This window comes from Lactuca sativa, chromosome 8 (assembly GCF_002870075.4).
Source record: "Lactuca sativa cultivar Salinas chromosome 8, Lsat_Salinas_v11, whole genome shotgun sequence".
Lineage (NCBI taxonomy): Eukaryota > Viridiplantae > Streptophyta > Magnoliopsida > Asterales > Asteraceae > Lactuca > Lactuca sativa.
The window spans coordinates 118,839,085-118,859,801 of record NC_056630.2 but is presented as its reverse complement, the minus strand read 5'-3'; the positions used below and the strand labels follow the sequence as shown (position 1 = coordinate 118,859,801).

Below are 20,717 nucleotides of genomic sequence, written 5' to 3'. Positions count from 1 at the left end.
TTGTGTTCAATTTAGAAATTTAGTAATTATAAAGAAAGTTGTATTAATGAATTAGATATGCATTTATTAGTACATTTATTACATTTAAATATTATTTGGAATTCAATAAATGGAAAAAAAACCCACAAAATGAGATGAATATAATTTAATATAAATTTACCACTAAATAGCATGTGACATAATGCATGAAAGAATAACAAGTGACAAAAATGATGTGTGTGTGATAAGAACCTACAAATGTATGTAAGAAAGAAGTCGCGAGTTAAGAGACAAGAGCAAGAGCAGTTTAAGGCCTTCTTTGGAAATCAGTTGGATCCTTTAGGTCAACCACGTAACAGTTAAAAGAGAAGTAACAGTTCTGATCCAATAAGTTAGGAGCAATTATCTTTTCTGTATTAAACCTGTAGTTGATGTTTTTCAGTTGTGAGTCAGATAATAAGTTATTTGTGTTCTTGTAAACAAGGAGATTTACCATCTCGAATTTAACCCTATTAATCTAAGTAGTAAGCATTCAACTATTTAATTTAATCACTTCCTATCATTTGGTTCCATTTCCGGGAAACTTCTTGAAGACATGGTGCATACCCGGAGCAATTCAGAAGAGGGAAACCAACCACCAAAACCTGTAGCAGTGCAACTAGCCGCAATCGCCAAGAAGTTGGAATCTATAGATTTGTTGCTGAGGGAGGTAGCAGCCCTCAAATCTCAATCACACAATAAAGAAAGATAGGTTAATGGAAGACATGATGAGGGAGACTCATCTTGGCATAATCAAAGGCACCGACCCCATAAAAAATATTGTTTTTCCTACCTTTAGTGAAGAAAATCCGCGGGGTTGGATTCTTAAAGCAGAGAAATATTTCTGCTATTATGACATTCCAGATGAAGAAAAAGTAGATGTCACATCGATACATTTGGAGGGTGATGCATTGGATTTTTATTCTTGGATATCTACTGATCAATCAACAGATTTTTGGGAGGGTTTTGTTTGAGCCTTGCAAAGAAATTTTGGACCCACTGAATTCTAGAATCCGGATGAATTCTTGTGTAATGTTAAACAAACAGGAACAGTACAATAATACAGACAAGAATTTGCCAAATGATCATCACGGGTGTCCAATTAACCGAAAAATTGTCTTTTAGGAGTGTTCCTTAACGGCCTCAAAGAAGAATTGAAGGCGGATGTACGAATACAGAAACCACAAACAATATACAAAGCGGTAAGTATCGTTTTAGAATTTGAATCTAAACTCAGCCATACCCGATTTGGGAGAGGATCTACTTGGACAACACCATCAAAAACATCTCAAAATGAGTACAAAGATACAACTCCAACAAAAAACTTTGCCAAAAATAATAGCAAACCACCCTTGCGAATTTCTGATGTAGATAAGCAATCTCGATTTCTTAAAGGGGAATGTTTTCGGTGCGGTGAAAAGTATGGACCAGGTCATCGATGTAAAATAGGAACTCTCAAGGTGCTGGAAGTGGAAGAAAAGCTTGAAGACTAGTCTCCTAATGAAACTGAAGAGATGGTTGAAGATATGAATGATGTGGCAGAGATTAGTTTACATGCCATTCTTGGAAAACCCAATCCCATAACTATGAAGGTTCAAGGTATGCTCCAATCTACAGAAGTAATTATTTTAATTGACGAGGGATCAACACATAATTTCATCTCAGATGTACTAGTTAAGGAATTGCGACTTAATACTCAATCAGTGGCACCGTTTGGTGTTCAGATTGGAAATGGTGATTTCATCAGATGTGGTCACATGTGTAAAAACCTTCCAATACAAATCAATGATATTAAAGTTGTCCAGGACTTCTATCCTTTTTCGATTGGTGGAGCAGATTTGGTTTTGAGTATTCAGTGGTTGGAGATATTAAATACAGTCCAAGCAAATTGGAAACAGATGTTTATGATTTTTAAGGTAGATGGTAAAACTTATTAGTTGCAGGGAATTACTACAGGTTCACAAAATTCTTCTAGTTTTTAATACTTGGCTGTTGAACCGGTTAATCCACCAGAAATTCCCAAGGTGCTTCCATCAGTGACCAGCCGATATGATCAGGTCTTTGAAGAACCCAAAAGTCTTCCTCCCAACCGTTCACAGAACCATTATATTCCCGTACTACCGAATTCTACACCCCCCAATATTTGTCATTATCGATACCCTCATTCCCAAAATGTGGGAGCATTGTCAACAATGGGCTTTATTCAACCTAGCAACAGTCCCTTTTCAAGTCCGATTCTACTTGTCAAGAAAAAAGTCAGCACCTGGAGGATGTGTGTAGATTATCGAGCCCTCAATAAAATAACAATCGTCGACAAATACCCAATTCCAAATATTGATGAATTGTTGGACGAATTATATGGAGCTACAGTTTTTTTCAATCTGGACCTTCGCTCCGGTTACCATCAGATCAGAGTTCATGGACCGGACATTCCAAAAACAGCTTTTCATACTCCTTCCGGGCATTATGAGTTTAAGGTAATGCCCTTTGGTCTAACTAACGCCCCTTCCACATTTCAGGCGATCATAAATGACTTGTCCCATCCTTATTTACGTCGTTTTATACTAGTTTTCTTTTATGATATAGTAGATAGCCCAACATGGAATAACATCTTTCGCATCTTGAGCAAACTTTGAAATTACTACACGATCATCAGTTCTATGTCAAGCTTTCAAAGTGTTGTTTTGGACAATCTAAAGTTTCTTTTTTGGGGCATATCATAACCGGGGATGATGTACAAGTGGAACAAGAAAAAATTGTGGTTGTACAATCGTGGCCCATCCCTTCTAATGTCAAAGAAGTTCGTGGTTTTCTCGGTCTCACCGGTTATAACCGACATTTTGTACGAAATTATGGTTTGATTGCACTACCTTTGACTAATCTTACAAATAAGGATGGTTTTATGTGGTCTAACGAGGCATTAGATATGTTTACCACATTGAAACAAGCTCTACTTTCAGCCCCTGTTCTCCGGTTACCAGATTTTTCCAAGACATTTGTAGTTGAATGTGATGCTACTTCAGCTGGAATTAGTGCTATTCTTTCTCAAGAGGAGCATCCCATTGCTTACTTTAGCAAAGGATTTTCTCCCTCCAACCGATTTAAGTCAGCATATGATCGAGATATGTTAGCTCTTGTTCTTGCAGTTTAGAAATGGAATCACTATTTATTGGTTCGTCACTTTCTTATTCGCACCGATCATTACACTTTGAAATTTTTGTTGGAACAACGCATCAATACCACTGAACAGCAGCGACTTTTACTCAAATTAATGCCCTATGATTTTTCTATAACTCATAGGGCTGGAAAAGAGAACAAGGGAGTGGATGCACTCTCTAGACGAACCCATTCAGGTGAACTATTCACTCTTTCTGTACCCTATTGTGTCGAAATCGTTGATGTTAAAGAAGGAATTAAACAAGATCCTTATATAATCGACATTCTCCAACAGCTCCATACAAATCCTTCCTTAGTTCCTGATTTTTCTTCACATTACCAGCTCTTGTTTTTCAAAGGAAGGATGGTTATTCTAGATATACCTGATTTTAAACTTAGTTTAATTCAAGAGTGTCATAAATTCACCAGTTGGAGGACATGGCAGTTTTTTAAAAACCCTTAATTCAAGAGTGTCATAATTCACCAGTTGGAGGACATGGCGGTTTTTTAAAAACCCTTAAATGATTATCCCTCCAGTTCTTTTGGCCAAAAATCAAACAAGAAGTCAGGATATTCGTGCAAAATTGCCTCGTATGCCAGCAACAAAAATACCAAACACTTTCCCCGGCTGGTCTGCTCCAACCCTTACCAATTCCGGTTCAAATTTGGGAGGACATTTCAATGGATTTTGTTGTGGGGTTGCCCCCATCCAACAACTTTGATACTATTTTGGTGGTAGTTGATCGCTTAAGCAAATACGCCCATTTTCTGAGTTTGTCTCACCCCTTTACAGCAAAAAGTGTCGCTACCCTTTTTTGTAAGGAAATTGTTCGTTTACACGGTTTCCCACGTTCCATTACCTTGGACTGTGATGTTATTTTCTTGAGCACTTTTTGGCAAGAACTCTTTCGTTTGAGTCAAATCAAATTGCAATTAAGTACCAGTTACCATCCTCAAACGGATAGTCAAACAGAAGTTCTCAATCGGTGTCTCGAGGCCTACTTGTGTTGTTTCGTCCATGAACAACCAACTAAATGGAGTTCATATATAGCATGGTCTGAATACGCTTATAATACTGGGAACCATACTTCCATAGGCACAACTCCTTTTTCCATTGTGTATTGTCACACCCCAAAACCGGAACGGCGGAAACGTTCGGGGGCGGAGGACGTCATGTACAATATCATAACAATGCAAAGTAGTAAACAAGCAACGACATCATTTATTGCATTAATAGTATAATTTCATATAAATGTGTTCTTTCATTGTAATGAGACACCAAAACATGAATCAAAATAAAAGACGAGTCTTGAGTGTGCTCCGTCTTCTCAAAACCTGGTCATCGAACCTGTCTACTGGTGACCTGAGAATACAAGTTATTTTGAAAGCGTAGATCAACATTTAAGCTGGTGAGTTCATAAGTATTTAGTGTCAATGTTTGTATAAGTTCGATGAAAATGTTTGTAAATGTTCAATGTAAATGTTTGTATATGTTTGAAAACTCCTATAAAATCCTATATTTTCTACTAGTATAAAAAGTAGTCTTTTACCAAGACCCGACTGTTTTGAATGTTTGTTTCTCTGTAAAAGTGAATGTTTTCCCAACTGCGACTATCATTACCAAAATATAGTTTTATATTACCCTTTATGTTTGAAGATCACAATTGGAATATAATGGGAAAATGTATGTGTGTACTGCAGTATTTTACGTATTAATCATTGTAGTCATAACTACTTTAACAAATGGTTTAATAAGGCAAAATGTTATATGATTGTTACCATGCTAAACCGACTATAACTCGACGATGAAAGACGTTGGAGGAAATGACATTTGGCACCCGTGGACTTGCAAATCCTACTATAGCGAACAACAAAGGTGTAGGATAGTCAATCCAGTATAGATCTATACACAAACTCACGCTCTCCCTCCAGGAGATTCTGGTTACAAAACGTGGCACAACGAAATGGTCGTTGTGTTATGAAGAAGTATCTCACATTATGTTATCTAGAATCTTGTTATAGTATACTTATTATAGGAATAGTATTCTATGTATAGTATTCTCTGTACAATATGCTCTGTATAGTATTCTCTGTTATAGTATTCTCTGTTATAGTGTTCTCTGTCTAGTATTCTTTGTTATAGTATTCTCTGTTATAGTGTTCTCTGTCTAGTATTCTCTGTTATAGGAATTGTATATGATAGTATTCTCCTAAACTATACCTATTATAGTTTATTAGTAATTTATAGTATTTGAATGAATGAATGTATACATTTGCTACCCAAAGGTACTGAACTGATTGAATAGAACTTTTATGTCTACATATGTATACATAATATATAACTAAGGTTTAGATGACACTCGGACAGCTAACCGATACCCTAAGTCCACATCCAAACAAGGAAAAGGAAGTAAAGCGAGTTAGCAGTTCTACGTCCTTTAAACCTCATTTATATAACTATACATATCTAGGCATGCTTTTGACAGTTTATATAAGTTTAAAGAAGTTTAATGATACAACTGAAAGATAAAACAGTTTGAAGAAATATTGATGACTTGATGTCGGTTTGTAAAACGATTTGAAAACAGTTGTTTGATAACATAGTTTGAAGGATATGAAGTCCTTTATTTGAAACACAGTTACAAATTACATGTGATTGATTATATAACTACATGTTTTCTACTTGTATTCCTCCCATAAAAGCATTTAAAATCATTTAAAAGATAGATTAATGGGTATGAACTCACATGTAGTGAGTGACGCGAATGAAAGATCGATAAAGGATGCTAAGTGTCAAGTGAAGACTTTAGCACACATGGATCCTATTTAACATATAATGACACATATATGATTACAACTAGTGTTTAGAACAACTAATCTTGTAATGGAACAACCTTAGGGACTAGGAAACACTTGCATTGAAGTTTTAAACCACTTAGGGTTGCATGTAAGGGTAGTAGGGCCTCACATTGGAGTTTATGCACCATATGGTAAAACCACATGAGTTTACGGCCCATGGGCTTATGGCCCAATGAGTTTACGGCCGTAAACTCATGGTAACTAATACTATTTTGTGTTTAAGGTCCTATGGTTCACTAGGAAGTGTTCTAGACTTAGTTCCAAGGCTTAGGAAGGTAATGTACCAACTTGTGACAACCCGATATTTCAAGACGATATGATGGAACGCAAGTCAAATTTAGGTCAAAATTTAACTTTCCTAAAATCTTATTTGGGTTAAATAAAGTAGAAGGAATCGTATCAAGGTTTTCATACATATAAAGAACCCTAAAATCCGAGTTATAACGAAGAAGTTATGACCAACCGAAGATTCTCGGCAAAACCGGCAATACTGATAAACGTAAAATACGAAGTTTCAATACAATAGTTTTTAGCCTTAGGTATCTAAATAAAAGTTTTAGATATCATTAAACCGTAAACGTACATAAAAAGAACATCCAAATCTGACTTCGTATGAAGAAGTTGTGATTTATCTAGGTTACAGATATAACAGTAGTCAGCGTAAAAACTCGAATCGGAGATCGAGCGACTTTTGGCCGGAATGACCTAAACGAGAATTGAAGGTCTCGTCAATGGTATTTCAGCGGTAAAAAGTCTGGCAAAAACTGACGTCAGATAAAGAAGTTATGAATTTTTAAAGAAATTCCTTAATCACGTCATTTTAATAAATAAATAATAAAAATTATTTCATAATTTGCCAACGGAATCTAAACGAAAGTTATAGATCTTAGTCTCACCTACGCGTGGATATAAAGACCATCGAAAACGAAGTTCGTATGAAGAAGATATGATTTTTTTGAAGTTTATTAAATAAATTATATATAAAAATAATTCAAAAATCCGGTAATATCCGAAGGGGGGAGTCAGCGTCCTCATCCGAGGTACGCGCCGCGTAACCCCGTACGCCCTGCGTACCCGAGGGCCTTGGTCTCGGTCCGTCCACGTCGCCCCTATGCAAAGTTATCTGACCCGCCGTCCCATCCGACCCGCCCCATCCGAAGTACGTAAGCGATGACGCCCCAGTACGCGCTGCGTACCCTTGTACGCCCAGCGTACCGAGGCGGTTCAGCACCCCTATAAAAGGGATGCGAGGCTTTCCAGAAATTTTGCTCATTCTCTCTCTATTTTCTTGCGTTTTGCCTCGTTTTCCGTGCCCATTCAGACCCGAAGCCCTGGTCATTTTGCTCAAGTTCCGAGAGTCGATTTTACTCCCGAGATTCCCTAGAATCCCGAGAAAAATCCGTTTCCCGAGACGAAACTCTGCCCGGTTTTCCATCTCGCTATCTTCAAACTTCCAAGTGAGTTCATACCCCTAATCAATGTTTTAAATAATTTTTAAATGCTTTAAAGAGGGGGAATACAAGTAGAAACAAACATGTTATTAAATCTTTGATATGTATTTTAACTGTGTTTGTCATTTAACAGATTTCACATACTACAAAATGTGATGCATGAAATGGTTTTAAATCTTAAAAACACATTGTTATCAAATGGTTTACCTTTGAAATGTATATTAAAATGACATCAAGTCATTGGTAATTATTGTTCAAAACCCATAAGATGTCTTACAAAACCATTTTTACATTCTTGAACTAATGCATGTACACTTATATTCTTATATATGTATTGATGTTATAGTTTACAACTTTCATTTAATTTCTCACACTCTTGAGTAGTAAGAGTGTATAAACCTACTTGAACAACCAATTACCTTCCAGTAAATTATCATAGGGATAATTTGGAGATTTCAAACATAATTCCTATTACAAGAAATCACACAAGAGTCAGTTCATTCATGAGTCTATACCAGTACATTACCTGATACATGAGTACCTTTACATTTGATTGCATGATACATGAGTACGTTTACATATACTTACATGATACATGAACACGCTTACATGAACGCAGTACATGAGTACCTTTACGCAGATACACTTAACTGTGTACATTAACATGAATACTTGTATCTCGAATTGCGAGGATGATTTATTAGTACCTTCTGTGTAAATCTTCCTACATATCCCCAATACTTCGGGATATCTAGACAGGACCCTATCCCTAGTACCTCGGGATACCTAGATGGGCCTCTATCCCCAGTACCTCGGGATATACGTACGGGACTAACCATTCCGGAACCCATCTGTTAGCAACAGTGGGTGATGAACATCTACGGATGCCTACGGTTATTACTTATATTAGGAGTACCTCTACGGGACTAACCCTTCCTCCCCCCTGCTGCAGCTATAGAGGATAATTGAACAATCTTCGGATGTTCATTCGGTTATATATGTCGTGTTATTCCTAGTACCTCCGGATAACCTTTACATATGTCGTGTTAGCCCACAGTACCTCGGGATAACACTTACCTTAGTACATTTTCCTATTTACTTATTTTGTGATAGAATATACGTTTCGCTTTACGCGATGACATGTTAGCCCTAGTACCTCGGGATGACACTTACAATAGTACATTTTCCTGTTACTTTATTTTGTGATATTTTCACATAAACGATGAGTAGACTAAGTACTTTAGTACTAAACAATTAAAGGAAAACTATCATTTTACAAACAAAACATTCGGGTCTTGGTAGAAGACTACATTGTCATAAACAAAACATTCGGGTCTTGGTAGAAGACTACATTGTCATAAACAAAACATTCGGGTCTTGGTAGAAGACTACATTGTCATAAACAAAACATTCGGGTCTTGGTAGAAGACTACATCTCAAACTGATAGGAAATAAGGGATTTTCTAGGGTTTTTCATACTTACATCAACATTTTCATTTAACGATCCACAAGGCCTTCATAACAGCTTTTCACAAACAAGGCAATGACACTTATATACATATGAATTCACTAGCTTTAAAGCTGATACTCGCTTTCAAAATAACTTGTATTCTCAGGTCATCAGTAGACAGGTACGGAGGTCAGGTTTTGAGAAGACGTAGCAGACAAGTCTCGTCTTTTATTTTGATTGTATATTTTTGGTGTCTTACTACAATGAAAGAACACACATGTATTAAACTTTACTTATAATGCAATGGATGATGTTGTTGCTTGTTTATTATATTACACTGTTGTGATACTGTACATGACGTCCTCCACCCCTGAACATTTCCGCCGTTCTCGGTTTTGGGGTGTGACACAACTTTGCACCCAAAAACTAGGGTTTACGGCCTTGGGAGATGCCTTGGCCGTAAACACCTTTCACTTATGATTTCTTGATGATTTCTAGGTGTAAACTAGTTGATTCAAGTATATAGCAAGCTAAGACAAGAGTACTTACAATGTAGAAGCTTGATTGGGTGTTTGAGGTTCAAGAACACTAGTGTGTGTTCTGGGTGAAATGAAGAACACTTGAAGATCTGTCAAAATGGAATGATTTAATGGATGAAATCAATGATCTGTGACAACCCGAAATTTTCTATCCTGTACAGTCAAGCACTTCATTGAAAGTCAAACTTAACTCTGTCATCTTTTAGCACAATTACGATTTTATTTGAGCGTTCTGAGCCTTGTACACTTAAGGGATAAGTGTCGGGGTTTATCTGCTGAAGTTATTGCTCAAAGAACAAGCCTTAAAAAACTTGTCAAGGAGTTCACGGCCACCTAAATGGAGTTTACAGCCGTAAACTCCATAAGGGCCGTAAACTCCTCCTATATGATGAATGTTAAGCCATTAGTTCATTTCCTTCTTTCCCTTGGCTGAAATCCTCTCAAGTATCCCCCGATCTTCGACCCCGATCTTCAAAACTCGTAAGTTTCTTGTCCTAACTAGTTGATATCTTACATGAACTAGTGATCTTACATGATTTCATCCGTGAAATCATTCCATTTTGTAGATCTTCAAGTTTCACCAAGAACACCAAGAACACAAACTAGTGTTTTTGGCCAAAAACGACCATTCAAGCTCCTATATCGTAACTACTCTTGTTCTAACTCATTGTACACTAGGTTTCACATGTTTAGGGCTTAGAAATCATAAAGAATCATGTGATCCAAGTAGTTTACGGCCAAGACATGTTCTTGGGCCGTAAACCCCTTTAAGTGGGGTAAAATGCACCCTAACACCTTACCAAGCCTTGGAACTTAGTATAGAACCTTACACCATTGAACTAGGGACTTCAAGACACGAAATGGTACTTTATACCATGAGTTTACGGCCGTAAACTCATGGGGAAGTGGTCCCCAGGCCGTAAACTCAATATAAGGTCATTCTTGGACCTTAAACCCACCTAGCCTCTTGTTTAAGCCTTGGAGCACCTAACCACTTAAGACATAATAGCTTTAAGCCTCATTTGGAGACCCATTTGAGTGTTTACGGCCAGGAGTAAACTCCCCTGGGCTGTATACTCCAACAAGTATGGTCCATGGACCATAAACTCAAACACGATGCCTTGCAATCCCTTATTGCAACCCAATGGCCTCCTAGCACTTGACCAATGTATTTTCCACACATTAGGATGTTTATACTTTTCTAATTGGTGTTATAATCACTAATTATACATACATATGTCTTTATATGTTATTAGGATCATTGTGGGTGTCTAAGTCTTCACTTAGCACCAAGCACTTGTCCGACACTTCCATACGATCCACTCACTGCAAGTGAGTTCATACCCCTTAATTAACCTTTTAAATGTTCTTAAATGTTTGTAAATGATTTTATGGGGGGGGGATACAAGTTGAATCATGATAGTTATTATATCAATCACATGTGATTAATAACTAGCATGCAAATGGATTTACTAAACTTTTAGCTGTTTTACCAAACATATTACTTCAAATGACTTTCTCAAACGTTTTTACATGTTAAAACTCCTTATCAAACTGTCTTACTTACTGTATGTTTCATTTCAAACTCTGTTACTATTGTGTTTCAAACAAAGGTTTTTACTATACTTAAAACTGTTTTATCCGGCAAACTACTTTCAAATCGTTTTATAAACTGACATCAAGTCATTATTTCTTAGTTATTAAACTTTTCCAAGATTTTACCAAACTTCTTTTATACTTTTATATTGTCAAATGCATGCTTATATATGTATAGTTATATAAGTAATGTTTAAAGGACTTAGAATGGCTAGTTCGCTTTATCTCCTTTTCCTTGTTTGAATGTGGTCTTAGGGTATCGGTTATTCGTCTTGATGTCATCTAAATATTAGTTATATATCATGTATACATATATAGACATAAAGGTTCTATCAGTCAGTCCAGTACCTTTGGGTAGCAAAGGCACACTTACGGTTACACACATACATTACTAGTAACTATAATAGGCATAGTTAGGAGATACTACTTACTAACTCAAGTACAAGGAATCACACAAGAGTCAGTTCGTTCATGAGTCTATACGAATACATTACATACTATATGAAGAGATACTATTACATAGATACTAGTAAAGAGATACGATTACATACTATATAATGAGATACTATTACATGTTATATGAGTAGATACTGTTACATACATTATAGGACTTACCATTCTACCCCCAGGACTGTTAGCTACAGTAGAGAAGATGTACATCGGCGCATGTCTACGGTCAACACTATCCGGCAAGTTACTCTGCCATGATTATCCTAGGACCAAAGGATAATACTTAAATGATTATATTATTTTCCTTATTACCTTTATTTTGTGACACATTCACATAATCGACGAGGTAGATTAGATGAATAATAATAGTTGTACAAGGGAAAAACCTTCACTTATGTAGAGGTTTAAACCTTCAAAACAGTCGAGTCTTGGTAGAAGACTACATTTTATACTAGTAGGAAATGTGGGATTTTCTAGGGTTTTCAAACGTTTACAATTACTTACAAACATTTTCATACTTATACAAACTTTTCTTCAAAACAATTACAAGTCTTTCATTACAAGTTTTACAAATCAATGACACTAAATTACTTATGAATTCACCAGCTTTATTGCTGATAATCACTTTCAAAATAACTTGTATTCTCAGGTCACAAATAGACAGGTACGACGACCAGGTTTTATGAAGACGGAGAGATCAAGACTCGTCTTTTATTTCGAGTATTCATTATGTTGTTTTATACTTTGAAAGAACACACTTGTAATTATAATTATACTATTAATGCAATGGATGATGTTGTTGCTTATTTACTACTTTTCATTGTTGTGATACATTACATGACGTCCTCCGCCCAAAAAACGTTTCCGCCGTTCTCGGTTTTGGGGTGTGACATGATCTTTACTAGATAAGGTGATATAACAACAAATCAAAGGAAAGAAATCTTACATTTTTGGAAGATCAAGATGAAGAACTTGATGATACTGAGAGAGAAATGGAGGTTCTTGAATTTGAAAATGGAAATAATGAAGAAAAGGATGCAAACTCATGCTTTATGCATGAGTTCACGACCAAAAGAGAGTTTACAGCCCAAACTCATAAAGTTTGGCCGTAAACACACATCTTAGGTTTAGGGTTTTGTTTTTTGCACATTGAACCCTAGAAGATACTTCCCGATGCTTGATTCTTGAATGTACTATGTTTAAAACACTCAAATAGACTCTAAACAGTGCTAAAAGTTAGCGGAAACAAGTTTGACTTTGATTGAAGTGAATGGTTTGTACAGATAGAAATTTCGGGTTGTCACATGTATGGTCGAGATCCTCCTCTCCTTCTGCCTTATGTAATGGGCGAAACCAAAAATGCAGAATTGGAACAACAATTAGTTAATCGCGGTCATATGTTGCAACTGTTACGTCTCAACCTTACGAAAGCTCAAGATAGGATGCGTAATCAAGCCAATACCAAACGACGCGAAGTTAATTTTCAGGTTTGGGATTATGCATTATTAAAGATTCAACCTTACTGACAACACAACTTAGCTAAACGTTGTTTTGAAAAGTTATCTCTTCGATTTTTTGGTCCTTATCCGAATAAACGTGTCATTGGGCCAATGGCTTATAAGCTCGAATTACCTCCGGATGCGAAAATACATCCTGTGTTTCATGTTTCTATGCTCAAACCAGTTCTAGGGTCTTTTTCTCCAACCTCTATTACTCCTTTGCCTATCACAAAGGATTGGGAGTTTGAGTTCGATGGGTGCATGAAGCAGGCCAACCTGTACTCAAATTACTGGTTTCTTGGAATAACCGTCCTATGGAAGAAGCTTCTTGGGAATCTTACGATCTGTTTGTTGAACAATTTCCTTATTTTTGACTTAAGGAGAAGTCATTTTACCGATGGAGAAGTAATGACAAGAACCTACAAGTGTATACAAGAAAGAAGTCACGAGTTAAGAGACAGGAGCAAGAGCAGTTTAATGCCCTTTTTGGAAATCAGTTGGATCCTTTAGGCCAACCATGTAACAGTTAAAAGAGAAGGAACAATTATGATCCAATAAGTTAGGAGCAGTTATCTTTTTGTAACAAACATGTAGTTGATGTTTTTCAGTTGTGAGTCAGATAATAAGTTATTTGTGTTCTTGTAATCAAGGAGATTTGCCATCTCGAATTTGGCCCTGTTAATCTAAGTAGTAAGCATTCAGCTATTTAAATTAATCAGTTCCTATCAGAGACTCTCTCTCTCTCTCTCTCTCTCTCTATATATATATATATATATATATATATATATATATATATATATATATATAGGGAAAAAGGGGATATACATTACAGCCCCACCTAAGCTTAGGTACTAAACCTCATCAAAATACATTGTTTAACTATATAAAGATTACGGTTAATGGAATCACGATTAATACTTCAAGATGTAATTTCAAGATCGATACAATAGGGTTTAGGGTTTAGGATTTAGGTTTAAGGTTTAGGGTTTAGAGTTTAGGGTTAGAGTTTAGGGTTTAGTGTTTAAGGTTTAGGTTCAGTGTTTAGGGTTTAGGGTTTAGTAATGTTCACTTGGGTGAATTAATAAACGATAATGGAGGAAAGAAAATAGAGATGGTAAAACGATAATGAAATAAAGAAATGTTATGGAGGATGATATATTTACCAAGTGAAACCAAACAGGGTATATTTAGCAAGTTAAAACGACATATTTAGCAATGTTATGGAGGATGATATATTTTAGAAGTTTAGTACCTAAGTTTAGGTGAGACTGTAATGTGTGTGTGTGTATATTATATATATATATATATATATATATATATATATATATATATATATATATATATATATATATTGTTGGGTATAATTCTGACTTTTAGTCAAAGGAGGTGACTGATTCAAAGCATACAATTTTTTTAGGGGTAGTTTAGTCTTTTGCTTAGAGTATGAATAAGTAAAGGCCATGTTGGCCACGTTTTTTTGAATAGTTTAGATAGGTTTAGTTGGCTCCTATTTTATTGCTTTGACTAGGTAGAGTTTGTTTCCCTTAAAAGTGGAGTAGGCAGCTAGGTACGTGTATATATATTGTATGTTATGATACTGAATAAAGTGTAAGAGGTTAGAAAGATGTAGCCCTACGTATCTGTTTTCCTTCTTCTTTTCTGTTCGTGTACAGCAACAACAGGAAACAACTTTTGTTTTCTTTCATATTTAGTTGGAGGTTGCAGGGTTTGTTCCAACATATATATATATATATATATATATATATATATATATATATATATATATATATATATATATATATATATATATATATATATATATATATATATATATATATATATATATATATATATATATATATATATTCCAAGGTGTAAAATTTTATTCCGAAGATAAGACATGTGAACAAAAGCTAATATCAATTACATGGAAAATCAAAGTACCTTTCTACCAGGAATAAATTCAATGGTAGGACCACCGGCGACCTCAACAGCAACGACACCCGCAAGCTGCCAATAGACCGCTTATCCATAAGTACATAATATTAATTTAAAAGAACCAAAAACCATTAGTCTCTGTGCTAAATATGATTGAAATAACCTGATAAATGTCAGCATATGAAATCATTGGATGCTTTAACTTTATTTGTTCTGCAATGTAATGTACCACAAATCGTCATGAATAAACTTATTATATTACTTTTGTGAAGGAAAGTTAAGTATGGAAATAAGAATGTTGCGACAATACAGAACAACACAAGCACTTTACCGCAAAAGTCAATGGCAGTTTTCAGTCCTTTGTTAACGCTTTGTTCAAACTCTTCCGGCTTCCTAATGGAGCCATTTGGACCTCCCGTCTGCGTCTCCTTGCAATAAGTTGCAGCATCATGAAATCTACGTACAATCATATCATTTTCAATTTGATCATCACAATATGCATGTTATAGATAAACAAGAAGGATCTTACGCTAAACGGAGCATGATCGGGGCACAACTTTTGCTAGAGATCAGATGATGTAAGTCTCGACGAGCTTTTCGAATTTCTGCACCGTACACGGCATCAACAACAGGCATTTCCATTATTGAATGGTGGTTCATTTTGGAGAGAACGAAGAACGAACGACTCGTGTGTCTGTGTTTATGCAAAATTAATTGGGTTAGGGTTTGGTAAACAACTTGCCATGCACAAAAAGCACTTTAAAAGTGCTTATTAGCTTTTATATATATATATATATATATATATATATATATATATATATATATATATATATATATATATATATATATATATATATATATATATATATATATATATATATATATATATATATATATATATATATTACAGAATTTGAGAAGGAATGTTCATATTATAGCTTTTGCGGTAGCAAAACGGTGTAAGCTGATACATACTTTTTTTGGAGTGTTGTTTTAGCAAAAACTCCTAATATATGAAAAATGAATCGAAAAGACATGCTTATATTTTGGCGTATTTGTTTGCTTACATATAAAACTTTATCCTTAATCATTTATATAATCTTACATTAAAATGACCAAAAAAGAGATGTCTAGCTTTCCTTCAAGATGGTGAGGAACAAGTTATATATTGTGATTTCAAGCTTCTAATATCCTACTTGATGAGGTACAACAACATTGAATAGCCTATAATAATTGCATAAATAATTTTCCAGATTTTAAGATTTACCCAACACTCAATTGCTATGATTTTGATTTTGCCTAAGGCGAAGGCAGGTTCAACCGGTGATAAGACCCATGATCTGTTGTTAATTTCGGTAACTAGCCTGAAATTCATTCCAATGAAATTACCACTAGTTTTAATTAATTATATCTGTTGTTAATTTCGGTAACTAGCCTCAAGATATCTGAATTTCTCCATATACACGGGCTGAGTACAAAACCTAACTTAATTCATAAAATCATTAATTTAAGGAACCATACCTCTAATTTCAATGCCTCAATTCAATCTGTGTAACCAATCAAAGCATTCTGGATCAAAATCTGCAAAATGGTTCCTTTCTCGATCATTGAATTACGATTCTGAATTTCTAGGGCGAGAACGTCGAAGGACCATGATGCCCCTATTCCATTGATCTGTCGCTTTGACTACTCTTTGATGAAATCCTTGGAGTTTTGGTGATAAAAAAAATAGCGCAACAGAAATTCCCATGGTTTTTTATTTTTATTGTTATTTTTTTTTATAAAAGCACACACACCACGGCCGACTTTAACGGATTAACGCGACATCCCTGTACCGTTGCATGGCTTTCTTCCCGCCCAAAAGAGCCCTATACGGTTTATTTCCTTAATTCCCTACTTAACCCACTTTATTATTGTTTTTTATTTTATGGAATTACAAAATTTGCCCATTTGTAAAAACTGCATTCATGGTTCAAAATTTGTAACTTTTATGGTTTTGATCCTGAAAATTTTAATACGATTGTTTTTCCATTTAATTTATCTTTTACATTTTTGTATTATATGAATATTTAAAAAAAAATAGGTCACCCCACCGTACCCTCCATCCCCCCCCCTCTCTCTCTCTCTCTCTTAGGGGTGCAAACATGCCAAGCAGAGCCCGATCCTAGCCAGCCTCGGCTCGGGCTCATTTAAGTTATATGAGGCTCGAGTTCGAGCTCGGCTCGATTCAAGCTTTCTTGTACTGAGTTTGGCTCGAGCTCGTAAAGAATTATACAAGATCGACTCGTGCTCGACTCGTTTTTAAACTGACGTGCCTAAATAAGCTTAAGCTCGGATCGATCTCGTTAAGAAGCTCGTTTACTAATATCCTAAATCCATAATTCCCCTAATATGTTTTTATTTTAATATATATATAAATAATAATAAATTATATTATATAAAGGCTCGTTTAGGCTCGCGAGCCTAATCGAGCTTATTGACATAGGCTCGAGCTCGAGCTCGTTTAATAAAAAAAGCTTAATATTAAGCTCGAGCTCGATTCAGACTCGTTTAATATCGATTTTAAGTCGAGCTTTTAACGATCCGATCCCGAGTAGCTCGCGAGTAGCTTTGCTTGTTTGCACACCTACTCTCTTTCTCTCTCTCTCTCTCTCTCTCTCTCTCTCTCTCTCTTTGCTTCTTAGTCACTCTTTGACTCTCATTCTCCCTCTACTTAAAGTCGGGAAATAATTTAGAATCAAATCATTAGCTTTAAGATTTCCAAATGCATAACATGTAATCTTGATTAAACCCATATGAGAACCTAACCTAGAGATTAATTGATCAAAGGTTTGGAAGTATAGAACATTCAAGGGTGGGTGCAGAGAAACGAAGGGGTTTGTAACGTCTAAAAATTTCAACCAATTTAAAACATTTTGTTTCATCCAAAAACCATTAAGTTAATACAACTCGTTTTCAAAATAGTTTAAACATCAGAGTATTCCCAGAACCATATCATAAAAACATAAAACATGAGGAGCGGTATGATCACGCCTTCGCCTTGCCACGATCTCCTGAAGTACCTGAAACAATAAACCAACACTGTAAGCCTGAAAGCTTAGTGAGTTCCCCCAAAGTACCCATACACACATAAACATACTCATACAACAAAGAACAACATATTATGGGTCCAATCAACCTTCCGGTTGGAATACCCCAGGCCCCTCAACCATCGGGTAGGAATGCCATCATACTGTGAGTCCAATCATCCTACCCGGATGGAATACTCTCGGCCTACAACCATCGGGTTGGAATGCCGATACACCTATACCTACATCAATAACTACTATGGGTCCAATCATCCTGCCAGATGGAATACCCCAGGCCCCTCAACCATCGGGTTGGAATGTCAATATACTATGAGTCCAATCATCCTACCGGGATGGAATACTCCTGGATCACAACCATCAGGTTGGAATGCCCCACTTCCTATACATACAAACTACTACTATTACTATGGGCCCGTTCATCCCGCAGGATGGAATACCCCAGGCCCCTCAACCATCGGGTTGGAATGACAACATAATACGAGTCCAATCATCCTACCGGGATGGAATACTCTTGGCCCACAACCATCGGGTTGGAATGCCCCTCACTAGCAAGCATGAACACATAACAGGCAACCTCATACCACTCTACATAATCCACATACTAAAGACCTATCATCCTACCGGGATGGAATACCCTCTGCTACTGCTCTACATGCATAAATCACAGGTAATCTCCTACCAGTGTGTATAAGACAAGACCAACTACAGGTCTATAACATAAATACCACCTAACTACCAGGGTGCTGATCCAATAGAACTTGCCAATACTCAACTATCCTATCCTCCAGGATACTAAGCTAACAGAGCATAACATCATATTACTTCCCTATCTACCAGGGTACTAGCAAGCATATAATCACGTACATAACAAGCTCTAGAAAATAATAAAAGGGCTAGCCTTGGTGCCTTAGACCCTTGAGTACAGTGAGGATAACTCACCTGAAACGAAGAACCGAACCGCGAAGGCACTCTCCCGAAGCACTGCTCCAAACTCCAACACCTAATACCATCAGTGAACCATTGACATAAATAACAAATTCACCATAACACCCTTGAAGGTCAAAATCAAAGTCTAGGCCAAAGCCAACTTCCTGACTGGCTCTACTCGCCGAGTCAACCCGATGACTCGTCAAGTACTTATACTCCGAAACTCTTAGAACACAACCCAACTCGCCGAGTCACCCCGAGACTCGTCGAGTCCAAAGATCTCCGAGTCCATCCTGCTCAACTCACAGGGTCACCTCTCGACTCACTGATTCAAGGCTTAACCAGAAGAGGTTAGGGTTCTACGACCAAACTCGCCGAGTCCAAGAACAGACTCGCCGAGTTCAAGGCCATCTTCAACAGACTCGCCGAGTTTTTCTTCAAACTCGTCGAGTCCATGCTCATATTCATACAACTCGCTGAGTAAACCCATGTGACTCGCCGAGCCTCTTCAGTTCTCAATCAATACAGTGGCTTTTCGAGCCATGCAGGGGATCCAATCCATAGATCCACTCTTCTACAACCTAACCCTCACATAAAGTGGCAAACTTTATGTGATTCCGAAGAGTTATAGGCTTAGAACACTTTAGGGCTAGGCTTTGTGACAAAGGGACTTCACCAACCACTTATTGACATAAACTTTGTGACTCTCTGGATCATTACATGCCTATTTCGTTTTTGGGATGAATGAGACCTATTTCAAGTTTGGAGCTAGATCTGAGGTAGCAACCTCAGATCTAGCTCCAAACTCGAAATAGATCTCATTCATCCCAAAAATGTTCCAAATCTCAAATAACAATAGATCTAGAAGCACAAGAGCCCAAGCAACAGATTATTACCTCAAATTAAAGCTCCCACTAAAGTATATCTCGGATCTATACCAATCCCTTGCTGCAATCCTCTTGATCTCCAAGTTCCATTTTCAAGATTTCCCCTCCAAAGCTTCAATTTCTCTATCAATGGTGTTCCACTCGATTTCTAGGGTTTACAGGTTCTCAAGGGTGGTAAGGAGGCTGGAGAAGGAACATAACATTCTTTATATAGGCACAACCCCTGGGATTAGGGTTTTCTCTCTTCAGCACCAACTCGTTGAGTCCAGCTACCGACTCGGCGAGTTGGCCACTTACTCCGCGACCAATCTCGCTTCGACTCGGCGAGTAAGGAGGCCTACTCATCGAGTCCCTTACTTAATTTACATTTTAGCCCTTCCACTATACTTCTGAAATTTCGGGATGTTACAACTCTCCCCCACTTAAATTAGGCTTCGTCCTCGAAGCCTACTGCAACATACTTTTCAGAACAAACCCTTAACACTGCAGACTCCGATTTCCCAATTAACTCTGGTCCTTCCGAACCTTACCAACGAACCCCTCTAGAAAATAACTCCTTCTCATGTGGCATCCTTGCCAATCCTCCTTTCCGACCATCAGCTTTTCTACTCAAGGACAACATATAACAACCTAGTATCTATCGATGATACTAACCCTTCATATCATGGACACACATCCGCACCCTGCGAACGCTAGATACCACGATCATCCACTGAGCTCTGCTAAGACACTAATCCATCCCCTTTCGCCCAAAATTGGCGATAACCCTGATAACTTGCAACCTGGAACTAATCCTGTTCCCCCTCTGAATCTATCCCATGCACGCTGACAGGGTACCGCATCCTTCAGCTCCCATAA

The 20,717-nt window shown here is 36.8% G+C and overlaps 1 protein-coding gene across 1 annotated transcript; it reads right to left on the bottom strand.

The window, feature by feature from the left end:
- Positions 1-4,393: 4,393 nt before the first annotated feature.
- On the bottom strand, positions 4,394-16,713 carry LOC111899201 (probable L-ascorbate peroxidase 3, peroxisomal). Its single transcript, XM_052766231.1, has 6 exons — positions 16,478-16,713; positions 15,486-15,650; positions 15,288-15,412; positions 15,120-15,169; positions 14,963-15,028; positions 4,394-4,537 (listed from the first exon to the last, which is right to left on the bottom strand). Exons 2-6 carry the CDS (start codon positions 15,614-15,616, stop codon positions 4,514-4,516), a joined length of 396 nt encoding a protein of 131 aa, XP_052622191.1. The 5' UTR covers positions 15,617-15,650; positions 16,478-16,713; the 3' UTR covers positions 4,394-4,513.
- Between the last annotated feature and the right edge of the window lie 4,004 nt (positions 16,714-20,717).